Raw genomic sequence first — 18031 nt, forward strand, 5'->3', positions numbered from 1 at the left:
GGATGATCTCCACCCCAGCCAGGAAGACTAGGGACATTTGTACTTGTTAATCCTCAGGAAAAAAGCATGCCCATGTGGTCGACACTTTCATCCCTGCTTAAAAACAAAGCATCCAAGTTCCAGGGAGATTTAAAGACTAGCAGATGCTGGCGGTACAATTCATAGCCCGGCCTTTTGTCTCCCAAACAAATTCATTTGCCGCTCCCTCCAACAGAGGCAGATTTTTCAACACCCCTACTGTTGCCGTTTGCTCTGGAGGGAATGGAATTATTCAGCCAAGATTCGGCCTTGTTTGAATCTGCTAACTAAGACATCCAGAGGCAGCTAGAGATTCACATTTCCATCACTAATTACATTCGCAGCTCTCTTCCAAATGTCACTCCCCCCGCCCCTACTTTTTGTAGCTCTTTGCCTGCAGAATCAGAGATTTTGAGAATTTATAGCTGTTGAAGTTCCCTTGCAGTCCCCCAAAGTAAGGCGGGTCACTTTACAGATGAGAAAGCAGAAGTTCCAAAGGGGGCATCTTAGAGTAGCCTCAGAGGTCATTGGATCTCAACTCCTAATTTGACCCCTGTGATTTAAAAGAGTTTATAGAGGGCCCATGTCATCACCCTGACATTGGGGGATATCTGATATCCGTGGCAAGCAAAGTGGCCCGCTCCAGTCATTGGAAAGGTGACCTCAAATTGAGCCAAAATGTTCTCCCTTCAACTCCTCCCCAGTGTACTTGGTGCTGTCCATGCAAATTCATCTTTATTTCTGTGATCACCTAAAGATTCTGTTCTTCCCCTACCTGAAATTTAGTGGAGAGATTTTATTTTTACTCCTTGGTCTGTTCTGTGTGGCTAAAGACTCTGTGGGCTGCTTTAACTTAGTATTTTTATGAAGCCTCTTTCCAAGCATATTGAGATTGCAGTCGGTGGGGTCATCTGGATTTCTAGCAGACAAAGTGCAGCAATGTCTAAAAATAAGAACTGTTGAAAGTCGCCAGTTCAGTGGTGCACAAGTGAAAGGCGCTCTCAGCAGAGCCCTGCAGCTCTTCAGGAGGCTGTCTTCTCTGTTGGCGAGATTTCTCGCCCGGGTAGACCCTCGATTCACAGGAACAGGACTTTAACCAGGGTACTGTGTTTCCCAAAGTCCTGGGAGCAGGTGATGGTGTGTGTGTGTGTGTGTGTGTGTGTGTGCACATGTGAGTTAGTGAGAGTGGGTGTATTTGTTAGTGGGTGAATGTGTGAGGCTGAGAGTGAGTGTGTCTGTGTGTGTGTATGCGTGAGTGTATAGGCATTGATGGTGCAATGACAGATTAAAAATACTGTATCCGTCAGGGTCCCCGCAGGAAACAGATGGCACATTCTAACTGGGTAATCTGAGGAGAGTTTAATAAAGGGACTGCTTCAAAGGTGTGGGCAGGGTGTACGGAAACCACACAGGATAGTGCAGTACCAGGGCCAGAAACAGGACACCAGTTACCACCCAGGTCTGAAGAGGTGAGGAGAGGAAGCAGTGACAGGAACATGGAGACGGACAGAGCTGTGAGCAGAGGACAGCCTGGCATGTGGCTGTGACTCGGGAGAGCCTCACCGGAAGCCAGAGCTAAGGCAAAGCGGCCCACTGAGGCAGCCCAGGGCAGGGTGAGGAAGGGAGGAGCGTGGACCAGAGGGGCAACTGCAGAGATGTCCAGGACAAGTCCTAACGGACTTTCATCTGTGAAATCACAGCCCTTCCTTAACTTTCAGAGGTCTCTAACTGCTTTATGTCCCCGATGAAAGTGGGGAAGATGCATCAAAGGAAGATGCACGTATTCATAGACATGAGAAAATTCACAGGCAAGTTATCTTCTTAAAGGATATTTTATTTCTTCTTTCTTTCTTTGTTTTTTTTTTTTTTTTTTGAGACAGAAGCTTGTTCTGTTGCCCAGGCTAGTGCGTGCAGTAACACAGTCTCTGCTCACTGCAGCCTGCACCTTCCAGGTTGATGCAATTCCCCTGCCTCAGCCTCCCCAGTAGCTGGGATTACAGGCGCCCGCCACCACGCCCAGCTATTTTTTGTGTTTTCCGTAGAGACGGGATTTCACCATGTTGGCCAGGCTGGTCTCCTGACCTCGAGTAATCCACCCACCTTGGCCTCCCAAAGTGCTGGGATTATAGGCGTGACCTACCACGCCTAGCCAAGTTATTTCATTTCTACAAATAAGATATAAATACATTCTCAGAGAAATAAATCCAAGCAATACTGTTATATACAGAGTAATGACATGGGAAGCCCCCTTCATTCCCTAGGCCTGCACCCTTTGCAGGGAGTTAACATCTGGGACAGTTTAATGAGTTTCCTTCCAGTTCTTATTCTATGCATTGATATTTATACAGCATAAAATTCCAAGACTTTGAGGCCCTCTAAAAGCCTATCCCGTCGCCAGGTGTGGAGGCTCCTGCCTGTAATCCCAGCACTTTGGGAGGCTGAGGCGGGAGGATCCCTTGAAGCCAGGAGTTTGAGACCAGCCTCGGCAGCAATAGCAAGACTCCTTCTCTATAAAAATAAGATTTAAAATTCTAAAAAATAAATAATAAATGAAAGCCTATCCCTGCACCTCAGATTAAGAGCCCTAGAGTTAAGTTTGCAACGCCCTTTCACACCTATTTTTGACAGGATTCACAGCTCACCATCTTTCCCCACCCCCCAAGGTAGGCTCAGAAAGATTTTGAAACTTGCCTGAGATTATACAGCCTAATTAAGAGGCACATCAGAACTCAAACCCAGGGATTTGATCTATATCCATTGCTTCCAGCATACCTTACGCCATCACATGGCTTGCAAAAAAGGAAAAAAAAATTGCCGTAAGAGATATACCCGGTGGTGATGGCTGGTGTGATTGACGGGAGAGAATCGAAACAGTGCATTTCAAAATGCCTGATTTCTTGTTTCTCCTCTGAGAGTTCCTAAGACAGCCTTGCTACTAAAAGGCAACGCAGTTTTGGATTTCCTCTCTCGGTGTCTGGGACAAAAAAACACTTGTTCAGCTGCTAGATGTTCCTGGTGCGGTAGGTGTTTCTAGTGATCGTTTCATGTTGGAAATGTACCCACAGCAGCTTTCATGAAGCTCGGAGATTTGGCGCCTGTCCTGCTTCCAGGCAAAAACGTGTGGATCAGCAAGATCTTAGGCCAACTGACAGAGACAGAATCGAAGTGCACCCTTGGCTTTGATCATTTTCTCTACAATCTGGATTTTTCTCTTTCCAAAAGCCATAGAATATGTGTTAAAAGCAGCCAGCACCATCATTTCCACAGAAACACTTGAAGGCCCTCTTCCATGGGAAGTGTACTTGCTTGAATTCTCCATAATCCATTTTCTTCTTCATCTTTTTTAGGTTTCAGTGGAAGTGATGCAATTAGAGTGATCCTGGATTTAGACAGCCCTTTATCATGTTCATGCCTACCCTATTCTCACAGCAACCAGTATTATTCATAAAAAATACTAGCTAACACTCATTGAACACTTACCAGTGAGCTAGAGAATTAGCAGATGCTCTTTGTGGATTATCTTGTTGACCCTGAAGAGGGAACATTTTGAAGCCAGGAGTGGTGGCTCACACCTATAATAATCCCAGCACTTTGGGAGGCCAAGGTGGGCGGATCACGAGTTCAGGAGTTTGAGGCCACCCTGGCCAACATAGTGAAACCCCGTCTCTGCTAAAAAAAAAAAATTTAGCCAGGCGTGGTGGCATGCACCTGTAATCCCAGCTACTCAGGAGGCTGAGGCAGGAGAATCTCTTGAACCCAGAGACAGAGGTTGCAGTGTGCTGAGATGTCACCACTGCACTCCAGCCTGGGCAACAGAGTGAGACTCTGTCAAAAATAAAAAAATAAAAAAAGATGTAACAGCTCAAGAGAACGTTTTAGAACTGGATACCTGAGCTCAGGGGTTTCATCTACCTGCCCAAGGCCACACAGCTCCTACTGCTGGTGCCAGAATTCAAACCCTAGCAGCCTGGCTCCAGAGCCTGTGCTTGTAACCACAAGTAGGACCAGTATGGTAACTCCCATTCTACAGATGAGGAAACTGAGGCCAAAAAGATCCCTCTCAGGGACAGACAGCGAGTAACCTGGCTCTCAGGTACATGTTCTGGCTCCAGGTCCATTGAGCTTTCCCTACCTTATTAATTAAAGATAAATTAATAGTAATGCATTTTTAAAAGATCAACAAGAAGCATTTTTTTTTAAATGTTTGCCTTTGAGGTTGATTTAGTGCCTGGAATATGAATAAATAAGTATGGCTTTGGGCCCTTCTCTAAGGAGAAGAGCTCCAGCCTGTTCTAAGGATGTTGCCCCACCCTGAAGCAAAGAGTCTGCCAGGAGATATTTTCCTATCAGTATGAAATCAACTGTAAAAGTGTATTTCAGCTGGCAAAATTACTTCCCACCAGGCAAAGCTTTGCTGAGAACACCACCACTTTCACTTAGAAACCCAAATTCCAGGCCCAAGTTTTCCCTTGCAAGTCAAACCCGGCTCCCGCAAGTTTGTTGCTGTTTTTCCTGCTGCTGTAACAGTTACGTGTCCCTGCTTTAAGAAGGAATTTCCACCACTCCATGAGAGGATGGATCATTTCTAAACAGATGTCTGAGAGCTTCCAAGGGATTTGTACATCGTGATAAAAAAACCCTTCTCCATTCAGCAAACGTTTATTGACTGCTGACGACTGCAAATGTCAGCTCAGCATGGGGAAGTACTTCTAACAGTTAGAGCTATCCAGAGCTAAATTTGGGCTGCTTCTACAGGTAGTAAGTTTCCTTGCACTGAATGTATTCAGGCATCGGCAGGGAAACCCTTTGTAGATAATGCAGGGATAACTTTGAAGGTCTCTTTCAACTTCCAGATTATATCACATGCTGGGCTTTGTGGTGAACGCAGAGATGAACCATACCAGTTCCTAGAATCAAGCAAGTTTTAATATGGTGATGATAAACTTGAATCCAAATAACAAAAATGCTTATACAAAAAAAAAATTATTTTGTGCTGGGGCAAGCTGAGGATAGTCAAGATGAAGCAGAGGTAAAGCAGAGGGAGCCCAGGCTGTGGGCTACAGTTCAGGCCTTGCTGTACATCCTGGATGTGATGTAAAGCATATCTCATCGCCTCTGTGGGCCTCAGTTTCCACCTCTGTAAAATGGGCTGGTTAAAGATGATGATCTTTTAGGCTCCTTCAAGCTCTAAAAGTCTGAATCAAACGTGTGTGGGTGTGTGAGGAAGGGCTGCGGAAATTTGGGCTGCTGAAGCATGCACTATTATTTATAGACCTATCACAATCACATTGGAATGGAGCTGCAGCCCTGCCCTGCAGAAGCGCATCTGACAAATGATTTATTATGGTAATTGACGTTTGTACTTACTCATTCTTTATCTATTGCTGGTAATGCCACGAGGGAGCACACGCACACACACATGCACGCACAACATCCCAGCACTATTAGGCCTCAAAATCATGCGATTGAGTCCTGCGTTAGAGGTGTCCTGTCTGGTCACAGCTAGGGGTGTCTCAGTGAAGGCCCTGGAGGGAAAGCACATTCAGCTGGGGTTTGTGAAGAAATTTACGCAACAGGGACCAGCATGGGAGTCGAGGCACTCAGGGAAGCCGTCACCACTGTAGACCTGCCACCCCCGCGCGGGGGCAGTGGGAGCCTGGCTTTGAGCTGGGGTACCTGACAGGAGCAACGGTCAAAGTGACGCAGCCACAGGCGAAATCAAGGCAGAGCAGGGAAGCGGCAAGTGGATACATACCCCATCCCCGGATACATACCCCATCCCCTTCTTCCCACCCTTGGGTCCCCCTGCCAGTGCTGCCCATTGACCAAATTCCCCAGAAACCAGCGGGGAGGAAGTCAGGGAATGTGGGCTGCAGAGGTCCACCTGCAGGGCTCCACAGAGACTGGCTCCCGGGGCAAGTGCAGAGTTTTCGGCCCACCAGGCAACCATTCCCGCTTCCCTTCAAGTGTCTGGGCTCCAGCGGCCCTTCCAGCCCCGCCTGTCAGAGGAGCCCCCGACCCTGACAACTCCAGCCCTGCCTGTGCCTCTGGGGCTGCTTTCCCCTTTTCCAGCTCGGCGCTGGCAGCTGTTCGGGCTCTGTTCTTTCCTCTGATGCCTATGGCATCATCACAGTCACAGCCGTGCTGTGCTTTCTCCACAGCTGAGTGTTTTCACAGACACCAGCTTAACAAGCTCCCTGCCCACTGAGGCTGCAATGAACTCCTTTTGGCTCCTCTCTTAGGGGGGCCGTAGGGGTAGGCAAGGGTTTTGGAGTCAAGCAGCCAGAATTCAGATCCTAGCTGTGCCCTTTGCGGGCAGAGTAGCCAATGGAGCATGTCTGTGCCTTTCCCCAGCCTGTAAAATCAGGAATGTTGCCTAATGACCAGTACACAATATTAATAGAAAGCTGTGTGCTGGGTACTGTGCTCAACCTTCTCATTCCAGAGTCATTTTATCCTCTAGGCAACCCTACAGCTACTGCTCTCATCTCCATTTTACAGATGGAAAAACAGACTCAGAGAGGTAATTCACCCAAGGTCGTATAAACTAGGTGGCATAGCCAGGATTCAGGCCCAGGACCATCTCATTTCAAAGTCCCTAAGCCGCCAGCTACCTCGTTCAGTTGCTGTGAGTCCTGAATGAAACAACAGGTGCGGAAGCCTCTAGCCTAGTGCCTAGCAGGAGTAACTGTCCTGCATATATTTTCCTACTGTTTCCCCCATTGCCCCCATCGAGAGGCTGGCTCCCACCAGTGGCACCCACTTTCCCACCTACCTCATTGCCGAATCTAACCGTGTTCTGCTGGGGAGAGAAATAGCCTGTTGTTACCACCTTATACTAGCTCCACCTGCAGAATTAGGAGCATTTGGGGAAATCAGCGACAGCAGGAGGGAGCCCTGAGGACAACCTAGCTAAACTCAGTCTTTGAGATGTCAAGAATCCCAGAAGTTCATTTGTTCTTCTAGCAAGCATTTACTCAATCCCCTACTGTGGGCATTAGGCCTTTGGGCAAACAGAGACAGTGAGATATGAGGTCAGGCGCGGTGGCTCATGCCTGTAATCCCAGCACTTTGGGAGGCCAGGGTGAGCGGATCACGAGGTCAGGAGATGGAGACCATCCTGGCCAACATGGTGAAACCCTGTCTCTGCTTAAAAAAAAAAAAAAAAAAAATACAAAAAATTAGCTGGGCATGGTGGTGCACATTTGCAATCTCAGTGACTCAGGAGGCTGAGGCAGGAGAATCACTTGAACCTGGCAGGTGGCGGTTGCAGTGAGCCGAGATCGCGCCACTGCACTCCAGCCTCGTGACAGAGCGAGACTCTGTCTTATAAAAAAAAAAAAAAAAAAGAAAGAAAGAAACAGTGAGATATGGCTAATAGTCCACAGTCCATAGTCCAAATTATTAGCTATAGTCTGGTGTGGCAGATACTGTAGTAGAGGCCTGAATCCTAATAGAGACAGAAAAGGCAGCCCCGGGGGATGTCCCAGTCTCAGCTCATAGCCCTGGTTTGTAGCATTTGCTGGATTTCTGTGAGGTAAATACTCCAGGATGGTCAATTTCAAGCTACCAGGGTAAAGTCACTAAACGTGGAATTGGGAAGAGATGCACACAATTGCCTGCCAACTGGGGCGTGTGGACCCAGCTGCTGCCACTTCCATCTGCCTCTACCCACCAGCCCACCAACCCTCTTCCAGCTGCTTCAGAAACACCACGTTCTTTCCCATGAGAGGGCCTGCAGTTCCCTCAGCCAGGAAAGCGGCCCCCACCTCTGGCCTTCTTGCCCTTTTAATTCTCCATCCTTCAAGCCCCAACTTGAGGGTCACTTTCTTTTTTTTTTTTTAATTTTAAGTTCGGAGATACATGTGCAGGATGTGCAGGTTTGTTACATAGGTAAACGTGTGCCATGGTGGCTTGTCGCATCTATCAACCCATCACCTAGGTATTAAGTCCCGCGTGCATTAGCTATTTATCCTGATGCTCTCCCTCCCCTCATACTCCCAACAGGCTCCAGTGTGTGTTGTTCCCCTCCCTGTGTCCATGTGTTCTCATTGTTGAGCTCCCACTTATGAATGATAACATGTGGTATTTAGTTTTCTGTTCTTGTGTTAGTTTGCTGAGGATGATGGCTTCCAGCTTCATCCATGTCCCTGCAAAGGTCATGATCTCATTCCTTTTCATGGCTGCATAGTATTCCATGGTGTATACGTACCACATTTTCTTTATTCAGTCTATCATTGATGGGCATTTGGGTTGATTCCATGTCTTTGCTATTGTGAACAGTTCTGCAATAAACATGCATGCTTGTATCTTTATAATAGAATGATTTATATTCCTTTGGTTATATACCCAGTAATGGGATTGCTGGATTAAATGGTATTTCTGGTTTCAGGGTCCTTTTCACATGAAGCCTTGCCTAACCCCCAGCCTAGGTCAGACATCTAACCATGCTCATAGAATGGCACTCCTCTCCTTCCCAGCCCTCCCTTATATCTGATTTTAGCTACTTATGGGCTTGTGTGGTTAATTAGTATTTCTCTCCTTCTCATGACAGCAGAGCTTGGCAAGGTATCAGCAGTACCTGAAACAGTATCTGGCACAGAGTAGATGTGCTCCAAATATTTGTTGAATGCTAAAAGAACGATAGGCCATCTGAGCTGGGCACTAATGGATGAATTGGAGTCTGCACGGTGACAAAGGGAGGCAAGAGGAACAGCATGGGGGAAAGCATGGACATCTGTGTCTGTGGGATGTGTTCAGGAAATGCAGGAAGGCAGGTAGTCTGGTGTGGCTGGAACTTGAGTGTGTGGCAGGAAGAAGAGCCTGCAGATAATACAGGTGGACTGGGTCAGGTCGGGGGGGCCAAGGTATCAAATGATGCTGTCATTCTCACAAACCCCAATCCTAACCAAGAAAAAAAAGGTGATCTGGTAAGAACCAGAGGACTTGGGGGAAATAAGCCTTGGGCATAGTGTATGTAGCTGAGCCATTCCGCTTTTTAGATGAGGAGGCTGCAGGGTCCTTCTGTCCTGACACTGCGTGGCCCGCCAGGCTTCCTGTTCTGCTCCCAGCCAGGGATTCTGCGTATGGAGACCCACCTAGCAAATGCAAAAAGATGCCCCAGCTGGAGAACAAAATTGGTTATGACCTAACAGAAATCAGGCAACCAAAGAACAGTGTAGAATGCTGGCTAAGAGTGTGGGTCCGACAACTAGACTGCTTGGGTTCGAATCCCAGCTTCACTCACTGTTGGTTTTGTGACCTTAGACAAGTTGCTTCACCTCTCTGATCTGATTCCTCAGCTGTGACATGGGAATAGCAACAGTACTTAAATGCAGTGGGGTGGTTGTGAGCATTAAATGAGCTAATAAGCATAAAGCACGTAGCACAGTGTCTGGTCACAGAGGAGCACTCAGTAGATGCTGGCTGTCATTATTACTAATATCATTATCTACAGGAGCCAGGAGAGTGTAATGATCAAAGTCAGCGTAGATATTGTTTCATTTTATCTTTATGCTAGGATAAGAAAGGGATGTGTTTTAAGCACTGGCTATATATGGACACTCTCTCAACTCATCCTCCTCAGAGCTCTTTTTCCTCCCATTTTTCAGTTGAAGTAAAAAACTCAGAGAAGTCGAGTGACTTTCCCAAGATCAAGAAGCTAATTCACAACAGCCACAGCACCACACCCAGATCCCGTAGGGCCTCCTTAGAGGGTTTACTCCTGGGACGTAGCATCAAGGGACTGTGCCCTCTGTCTAATCCTGAGTAACTCTCCAACTTCAGCTCTTTCTTTGTCCCTTGGCAAATTACATCTCTCGCCCATGAAATTCTGGGAGTTTGTAACAGTCAGGGTTAGTATTGCTAGTTGTTATAACAAACAAACCCCTCATTTCAGTGACTTAATATGAAGGTGGATGTCTTGCCTAGGGCACAGTGCACTGTGGGCCAGTGGGGGTGGGGAGCTCCGCGCAGTCATTCAGGGCTCTAGGCTCCTGCCGTCTTGACTCAGCCTCTCTAGAGTCACAGAGTCCTCTCCTGGCTCCTGAGCAACTGGCCGTCAGGTGAGGAGAGGGAAGATGTAGAAGGTACACTGCTCTAAACCACCTCAGTCCAGAGGGAACAGACCTCACTGCCATTCACATTTCACTGGCAAAAACTAGTCATGGGGCCGCAGCTAAATGCAGGGGACTGGGAAATGTGGTCTAATCATCCGCAAAGAGAGGAGGTAACCAGACCCTGGTGACCAATGAGCCGTCTCTGCCACAGGGGTGGGCAGATTCTGTGATCCCTGTCAGCCACAGAAGAGTGCAGAAGCTGGGACTCCTGGGTTACCCCTCCTGTCTGCAGCCTGGGCCCACACTCCCTGAGCTCTGTTCCTCCTCCCTCCACCCAGGAAGAGAACCAGTCCCTGCCAACCCTCCTCAGAGGGTGGGTGGTTGGTGAGATAATGATCTTACCATGCTTACTGCCTCTTGGAAGGCAGGTGCTGGAGAAAAACCAAGTCCGCTTTGATTTTTCTCCCTGTTCCCTTCACATTCCTTCCCAGGATAAATTTAGCCAGCCCTCACTTTGAACGGCAGTGCCCAGGATACGACTTTTTGTTCTCCAAGTCGATGTCACTGTCGGAGCCGTTTTCACGGTTGCAGCTTTCGGCCAGCAGTGAAGATTCCAGGATCACAGGCCCAGCCTCTGCTCTAGCCAAACATCTGTGACCCAGCCTCTCGCCCCTGCCCACTACCCATGGGTATGAGAAGCCAAATCTCCGAGACAAGGGCCTTGAATTCTCCAGTGACGTGAGACAGAACACAGTATTTAGAAGGCTTTGAGATCTCGCACAAGGGCTGCGTTATCCTTAACAGCCTCCAAGAGCTCAGAGGCAGGACGGTTCAAGGGGCATGAGCATGAACTTTGGAGGCATCAGTATGGATTAGAATCCCAGCTCTGGCAAGTTACCTTCTCACCTGTCTCCTCATCTGTACAATGGGTCAACAACAGTGTAGTCTTCATGAGATTAGTGGAGATGCTCATATTAAGGAACCACCTATATTGCTGCTGCTCTATTAACAGTGGGCATGGAGACAGTGATGGTCTGTACTTACCTTCAGGACAATCTGAAAGCCACAGTAAGGACTTCCTGGAGCCTTCTGCCCTCTCCAGATACTTCTTTTGCAAACTTCTTTAAAATATCTTGAGAGTCCTCCTTGAAGAATTTATGTTCTTAGACCCTGTCGTCTTTATAGAAATGACGTCCTCTCTTGTGTCCATCCTATTATTCTCCTTTTGCTGCACCTTGAATTCATTCTGTTTTGCCTTGGTTGTGAAGCTTCCTCCACCACCTAGACTTGAACTTAGCATCATTTTAAAGCTGGCTTAGCCCCTCCCCTCTTTCCCTGACCTCCAAGCCCTCTTCCAGCTAAGTGGTTGCACTTCTTTCTGCTGCCTTCTCAGGGTCACTCTCATTCTTACTCTGGGTCTTACTCTTTCTTGGGATCCTCTTGCCTCCCCTGCCTCTCCCTCAGCTGCACAGCCCAAAAGGAAACACCTTCCCAGGTCAGGCTCCCCTGGAAACCATTTTTTCACTGAGTTGTTCTTAGCCTTACTCGAGCAACAGGTACATCACTCAGGCACACCAGCTCTGCTCATGCCCACGCACAGGCAGAGAGAAAATGTGTCACCCATTCTCCAGTGCTCCCTCCTGACCCAGATAAAGCTCTCTAGGACTGAACTTGCTCCTCTGTAAAGTGGGAGTGGTCAGGGTAGGTGTCCTGAGGGGAAACAGTGGGTGGTCTCACAGGGGTGATTGAATAAAGAGACTATACACAAAGGTGCATTCGAGGTAAAGGGAAGGGAACTAACCAGGCCAGTGAAGGGCTTCTGTGCTGGCAATGAGGCCAAGCTGCTACCACCTAGGCTGGCGGGAGCGAGGAGAGGAGCAATTCCCAGAACCTGAAAAAATGCCCAGGCTGCCCAGCCACCTCAGTGCCCTGGTCTTTCTTTTTCCCTGCCCCCTGATCTCCTGTCAGTGCCTTCCATTGGCTGAACCCACCTGGAAATGGAGGCCAAAGCAGTCTTTGCAGACCAGGCTCTCAGGGCCCAGAAGTGGGCACAGAAGGGACAGAGAATAGGTGTGGAGGAGCAGACAGAGTCTCTAACACAAGAATCTCAATGATGTCCACGTTTACCCTGTCTCACCAACAGACCTTCTAGTGAGGCATGAGCACACCTGTGCTTATAGACATGGAAACAGACACCCTGAAGGCTAAAGGAACCCCAGAGGCCACATTAACAAGTGGCAGAGCCAGGATTTAGATTCATTTCTGCCTGATTCCAGAGTGCCCCCCTGCCAGATGGCAGCCAGAGCAGATAGCGGCGGACGTTTTTCTTCCCCATCACAAGTTATCTTCCTCCCATGCCTGTAATCCCTCCATGATTGGTTCACTTGGATTGAGCATTTCCTTGTCTCTGCTGTACAGGTTCAAATGCAAATATCCCTGTCAGGAGCATCACGTCAATCACTGAACACTTTCAGGGAATCAGTTTCTCAGACCCCTGGTGGTAGAGGCCTGGGAATCTGTGGGGACCGGAGACACTGAGAGAGAACAATGTTGACCCTACAAGGCTAAGGAGCTTCTGGGCCCTTTCATTCCCTTGATGTCACTTAATCCTCACCACTTTCCAAGGTTACTGGCATGAGAAACCCATTTTACAACTGTGGGACAGTAGCCCAAAGAGGTGACACTTTCCTAATGTTAGAGTTTGGCCCGTGATGGGCAGAGCCACACAGCAGAAAGTTCACTGGCTTTAGAAGTCAAAAGACTGATGCGATTTGAATCCCAAACCCAACACTTCACTAACTGCGAAACTACAGGCAGATCTCCTCCCTACCATAGGCATCTGCGAAATGGGGGTCTGAATACTCACCTCTGTGTTGAACACTAACCCCCGTTTGTAGTGAGAATGAAATGGGATCATTTTCCGAAGTCCCCAGCACAGTTCATGGCACCCAGAAGCCAAGGCAGAGAAGGTGCAGGGGTCAAAGTCTTGGACTTGGGCAAATCTAGTGCTGAGCTCACCAGCTGGTGAACTCAGCACCAGCTCTGGGTGACCCCAGACAAGTCACCTCAACCCCTCAGAGCCTCGTTTGAAAAACAGAGCAATCACATGCCTATCTATAATCATCCACTTTCCATTGCTTCTAACAAAATACCTGAATCTGGGTAATTTATAAAGAAAAGGAATTTATTTCTTCATGTATAGAGGCTGAGAATTCCAAGGCCGTGGAGCCAGCCGCATCTGATGAGTCTTCCTACTGGTGGGGATTGCGGTCTCGGGCGCAGGGTGTCACGTGGAGCAGGGCTGAGTGTACTAATGTGATAGCTCAGATCTCTCTTCCTCTTCTTACACACCCACCAGTTCCCCTCCTGTGATAGCGCATTAATCCATTAATCCGTGAATGGATTAATCCATCCATGAGGGCAGAGCCCGCAGGGTCCAATCGCCTCTTAAAGGCCCCACCTGTCAATACTGCCACATTGGAGATTAAGTTTCAACGTGAGTTTTGGATGAGGACATTCAAACCACAGCACTATCCCAAAGGTTTGTTGCAAGGGTGAAATGAGACAAGAAGTCTGAAAGCGCCTTGTAAAACTGCTCTATAAATGTTAACAATAACAATGGCCAACATCAGCGAGTGTTTCCTGAGTGCTTACCGTGTTCCAGGCACTGTCTACACCCTTGACGTGTGTGGTTTCACTCAGTTCTCATGGCAGCCTTATGAAGCAGGACTTTTGTGTGTTATTCCCACCTGCAAATGAGGAAATTGAGTCTCAGAGATGTTAAGTAACTGGCCCAACGTTGCACAGTCAGTAAGCGGCAGAGCCAGGCTTTGAGCTCAAATAAACAGAGTGAGCTGGGCTCTGGGAGACCCAGACAAATGGAACTGAAGAAGCTTGGAGTCCAGCAGTGGCTCAAGCTTTCTAACACATCAGAATCACTGATGGAAATTATTTAAAAGGCAAGTTCTGGCCAGGCATGGTGGCTCACACCTGTAATCCCAGCACAGGCCAAGGCAGGTGGATCATTTGAGGTCAGGAGTTCAAGACCAGACTGGCCAACACAGTGAAACCCCATCTCTACTAAAAATACAATAATTAGCCAGGGATGGTGGTGCGTGCCTGTAATCCCAGCTACTTGGGAAGCTGAGGCAGGAGAATCGCTTAAACCCAGAAGGCAGAGGTTTCAGTGAGCCGAGATCACACCACCGCACTGCAGCCTGGGCGACAGAGTGAGACCCTGTCTCAAAAATATAAAAATAAATAAAAGGCAAGTTCTTGGGCTGCACCCACAGAGATGCTGATTCTGTGGGTTCCGGGTGGAGCTCAGGAATCTGCTTTTATAAGAAGCCCCCAAGATGATGCTTGTGCGAGGGGTCAGCTAACCACACAGGGAGGGGCGTGGCAGGTGTCTCAGAAACCGTCAGTAAGGGTTGCTCAGTGAGCGAAGACACAGGGCTCTGGAGGACCCGGAAGGTTCAGGCGGGAGAGAAAGGAGCCCACAGAGGGACCCATCTCTGCCTCTGACCTCCAGGTTTGCCAAGTACTACAAAATGGAGAACGGCAGTGAGTACCGCACCCTCCTGAAGGCTTTTGGCATCCGCTTCGACGTGCTGGTGTACGGGAATGTGAGTCCATGGGCCAGGCAGATGGGGTGGACAGGGGAGGCAGCCCGGACCACCTCTCGGGTTCTGAAGAAGCTCCTCTGGGGGGCAGGGATCTGCTGCTGGCCAGCTTTGACACCCTCAGCGGGTCACTCTCCCAGCGATTCACCTGTGCCGTGAAGGGGAGGGACCTACTGATCCATGAAGCACCCTTCTGGCTCCACGTGCAGCCTCAGGCCTCACCCCCATCCCGTGGGCCCTCTGCCCACTCGCCTTGGTCTTTGTGCACACAGGCTGGCAAGTTCAACATCATCCCCACCATCATCAGCTCTGTGGCGGCCTTTACTTCTGTGGGAGTGGTGAGTTCAGCCCCTCCAGGCTCTGACGGGCCAGCCAGAGTGGGGCCCAGACTGGCACCAGCAGGCAGGGGAGTGACGGGGGCAGCTCTGCCTCTGCCTGGAACGTAAAGTCCCCACCCCCCGCACTTGCCAGGTGCTTCAGTCTCCTTGGCCACCACCCTGCTGCGTCGGCACTGGCTGGAACGTCTCCAGTCATGGAGAGCTCATTACCTCCGGAAGCAGCCTTCCCGTTTTCAGGAGGCTCCACCTGTTACAGAGTTCCTGTTTCTCACCGTGTAGCTGGGGGAGGAGGCTCTGGGTTTCTGCAGACCTGAGATGCCTTAATGAGGAACAGAGCCCACGTGGCAGGGTGGGCACATAGCCTGCCTTCAGGGACTTCCACCCTTCCACCCCACGCAGTCCTCTCTCTGTGCAGCTGTGGTCTGGGTCACCCCTAGGAGCTGGGAAGGCATCCCTGAAACATCCTGCAAAGTCCCTGGGCATTTTTCTAAGAGGGAACATCAGTCAGGCCTCCCTGGAGGACTGGTCCCCACCCTGGCCTGCAGTCTGCTAATGTGCTAGCTCGGATCTCTCTGCCTCTTCTTATGAAGCCACCAGCTCCCCTCCCATGATAGCCCATTAATCCATGAATCCATGAATCCATGAACGGATTAATCCATCCATGAGGGAAGAGCCCGCAGGGTCCAATCGCCTCTTAAAGGCCCCACCTGTCAATATTGCCACATTGGGGATTAAGTTTCAGCATGAGTTTGGATGAGGACATTCAAACCATAGCACTATCCCAAAAGTGTGTTGCGAGGGGGAAATGTCCTGCCCACTGTTTAGGCAGCTTGGGGGTGCTGCCTGAGCCCAGCACTTCCTGCCACCCTGACCCCACCCACCCCAGGGCACCCCTTGGAGCCCACCCTGCCTCTCCTCCTCCAGGGGACTGTTCTCTGTGACATCATCCTACTCAACTTCCTCAAGGGTGCCGATCAATACAAGGCCAAGAAGTTTGAGGAGGTGAGTTGGGGGAGGGACACCCTTGGATGAAAGGGAGAGTGGGCAGGGCAGGTGGGACAGGGACTCTCAGTGGCTCCCCTTCTGAGGCCTTCTGAAGGGGAGTTCACCAGGCCTCAATGAGTATTTGGGGTCCAGACAAGGGAAGACTTGGCCAAGACTGGGCTCTGCAGAGAATCTTAGGGGTTCTATGGGTCATCTCTGTCAAGGTCTCCACCCCGTCACCTCCCCTCTCCATTTCTGGGGCAGGACTAGGGAAGGCCATGGGATGAATGGAGGCTCTGTTTGCCCTCGGGGTACACAGGAGGGGCCTTGGGATCACACAGACATCCTGGCTCCCCTCATGACCGGGTCATGGGCACCCACTGCTGACTCTGGCAAATGGCGTCACATAGGAGGACATTGCCCATAGTCAGAACTCAGCAACACCAGCTCTTCTGCCTGCAGGTGAATGAGACTACACTGAAAATCGCCACCTTGACCAACCCAGTGTACCCCAGCGACCAGACCACGGCGGAGAAGCAGTCCACCGATTCGGGGGCCTTCTCCATAGGCCACTAGGGCCTCTTTCCAGGGACCCACACTCACAAAGGCTCCAGGCCTCCCCACAGGGGACCCTGCCTGAGCAAGGGGGCATGGGAGGGAAGAGGGGCTCTCATTTCTGCTGCTCACTCCATGAGCACAGCTGGGACCCAGGTGTCTGGGCCTCCCACTGCTCCAGCAGACAGGCAGTGCCCCCTGCTGAGACCCCAGTCTCACCTTCACTCCTTACCTGACCCCATCTGCTTCCTAGGACCCCTGGGGCGGGAGCACCTGAACCGTCCCTTTCCCAAAGAGTAGAGATGATAATGTAGAACAGATGGCCACAAGGGCCTACCAGGTGCCAGGCACTTTCACACACGTTATCTCATTTAATCCTTGGAATAATCCTATGAGGTACATATTAGTTTCCCTTGTTTTGAAGATAAACCAGGGCTCAGAGAGACTGAGTCATTTGCCCCAGGCCAGACAGTCAGGATGTGAGAGAGCTGGGATGTGAACCTCCGTCTGACTAACTCCATCACCCACACCCCATGAGAGAAGAATGAACTCCCGGGGGCCTCAGCCCTGCTGCTTCAGCCGCCTCTGCCCTGACCATGATTCGGTTAGTAAAGAGTGAGCCCCGTGCCTTTCCCAGCAACAAAGGCTGCATTTTAGGGAGACTGGTTAGACAGTGGTGAGGGACCCCGTCTCTGACTTGGGTGGGTCCCAAATTTAGAAGGAAACCGAAGGCATGGCTGTCGGTGAATTGTTCCTCATCACACCCCACAGCTCTCTCCCCAAACCAGGGAAGGGGTCATTCTTGTTCTTCTCTGGGACCCCACACCCACACACATCTGGCCCCGAGCTCTGGGGATTTGATTCCCAGACCCGGGGTCCTGTCATAGGCTGGGACCCTGTTCCAGGAGTTCAGCGGTCCTCGTTTCCAACATCGGTGAAAAGGCTCCAGTGAGGCCTGGTGCCTTGTGAGCTGCTCAGCTGGGTCGGCCAGGCCTGTCCCCATAGGGTCTTAATAAGGTGCCCTGTTTTCTAAGGTTAGAAGCTAAAGGGGCCTTAGAAACCATCTTATCTAACCCTCTTGCTTACAGATGAGGAAACTGAGGCCAGAAAGGGAAAGTGACTGGTTCAGTGCCACAGTTCATGGCCAAAAAGGAACCCACATGTCCTGCCCTTCAGGGAAGGAGGCAAGAACAGGAAGCTGGGTCCATTGACCCAGATATCCTCTATCCCCTTTTCTGGCCTCTCTTACAGTGAGAGGCCCAGAGATTGCCCCAGGGCAGGGCTCTGGGGCAGACCTAGGTTTTGTGAATCCTAAGCATATACAATTTGGGGGCATCTCTTTAGAAAGAATACAAAATTAGGTGTTAGAAGGGGCTCATGCTAGTGAATGAGCCTAAAGAATGTTTTGATAGCTTCACGATAAATCTGCATTTGGCAGTTAGAGTAGGCATGATCG

At 49.8% G+C, this 18031-nt stretch overlaps 1 protein-coding gene across 1 annotated transcript in view; it reads left to right on the forward strand.

The window, feature by feature from the left end:
* P2RX3 (purinergic receptor P2X, ligand gated ion channel, 3) overlaps positions 1-17192 on the forward strand; it is a 32332-nt gene extending 15140 nt beyond the window's left edge. Inside the window, exons 9-12 of the mRNA XM_011963399.1 lie at positions 14608-14701; positions 14971-15036; positions 15961-16038; positions 16483-17192. Coding sequence (XP_011818789.1) covers positions 14608-14701; positions 14971-15036; positions 15961-16038; positions 16483-16596 — 352 coding nt within the window. The 3' untranslated portion in view covers positions 16597-17192. The remainder of the gene's footprint in view (positions 1-14607; positions 14702-14970; positions 15037-15960; positions 16039-16482) is intronic.
* The last annotated feature ends 839 nt before the right edge of the window (positions 17193-18031 follow it).

Source organism: Colobus angolensis, unplaced genomic scaffold (assembly GCF_000951035.1).
Source record: "Colobus angolensis palliatus isolate OR3802 unplaced genomic scaffold, Cang.pa_1.0 Scaffold61, whole genome shotgun sequence".
NCBI lineage: Eukaryota > Metazoa > Chordata > Mammalia > Primates > Cercopithecidae > Colobus > Colobus angolensis.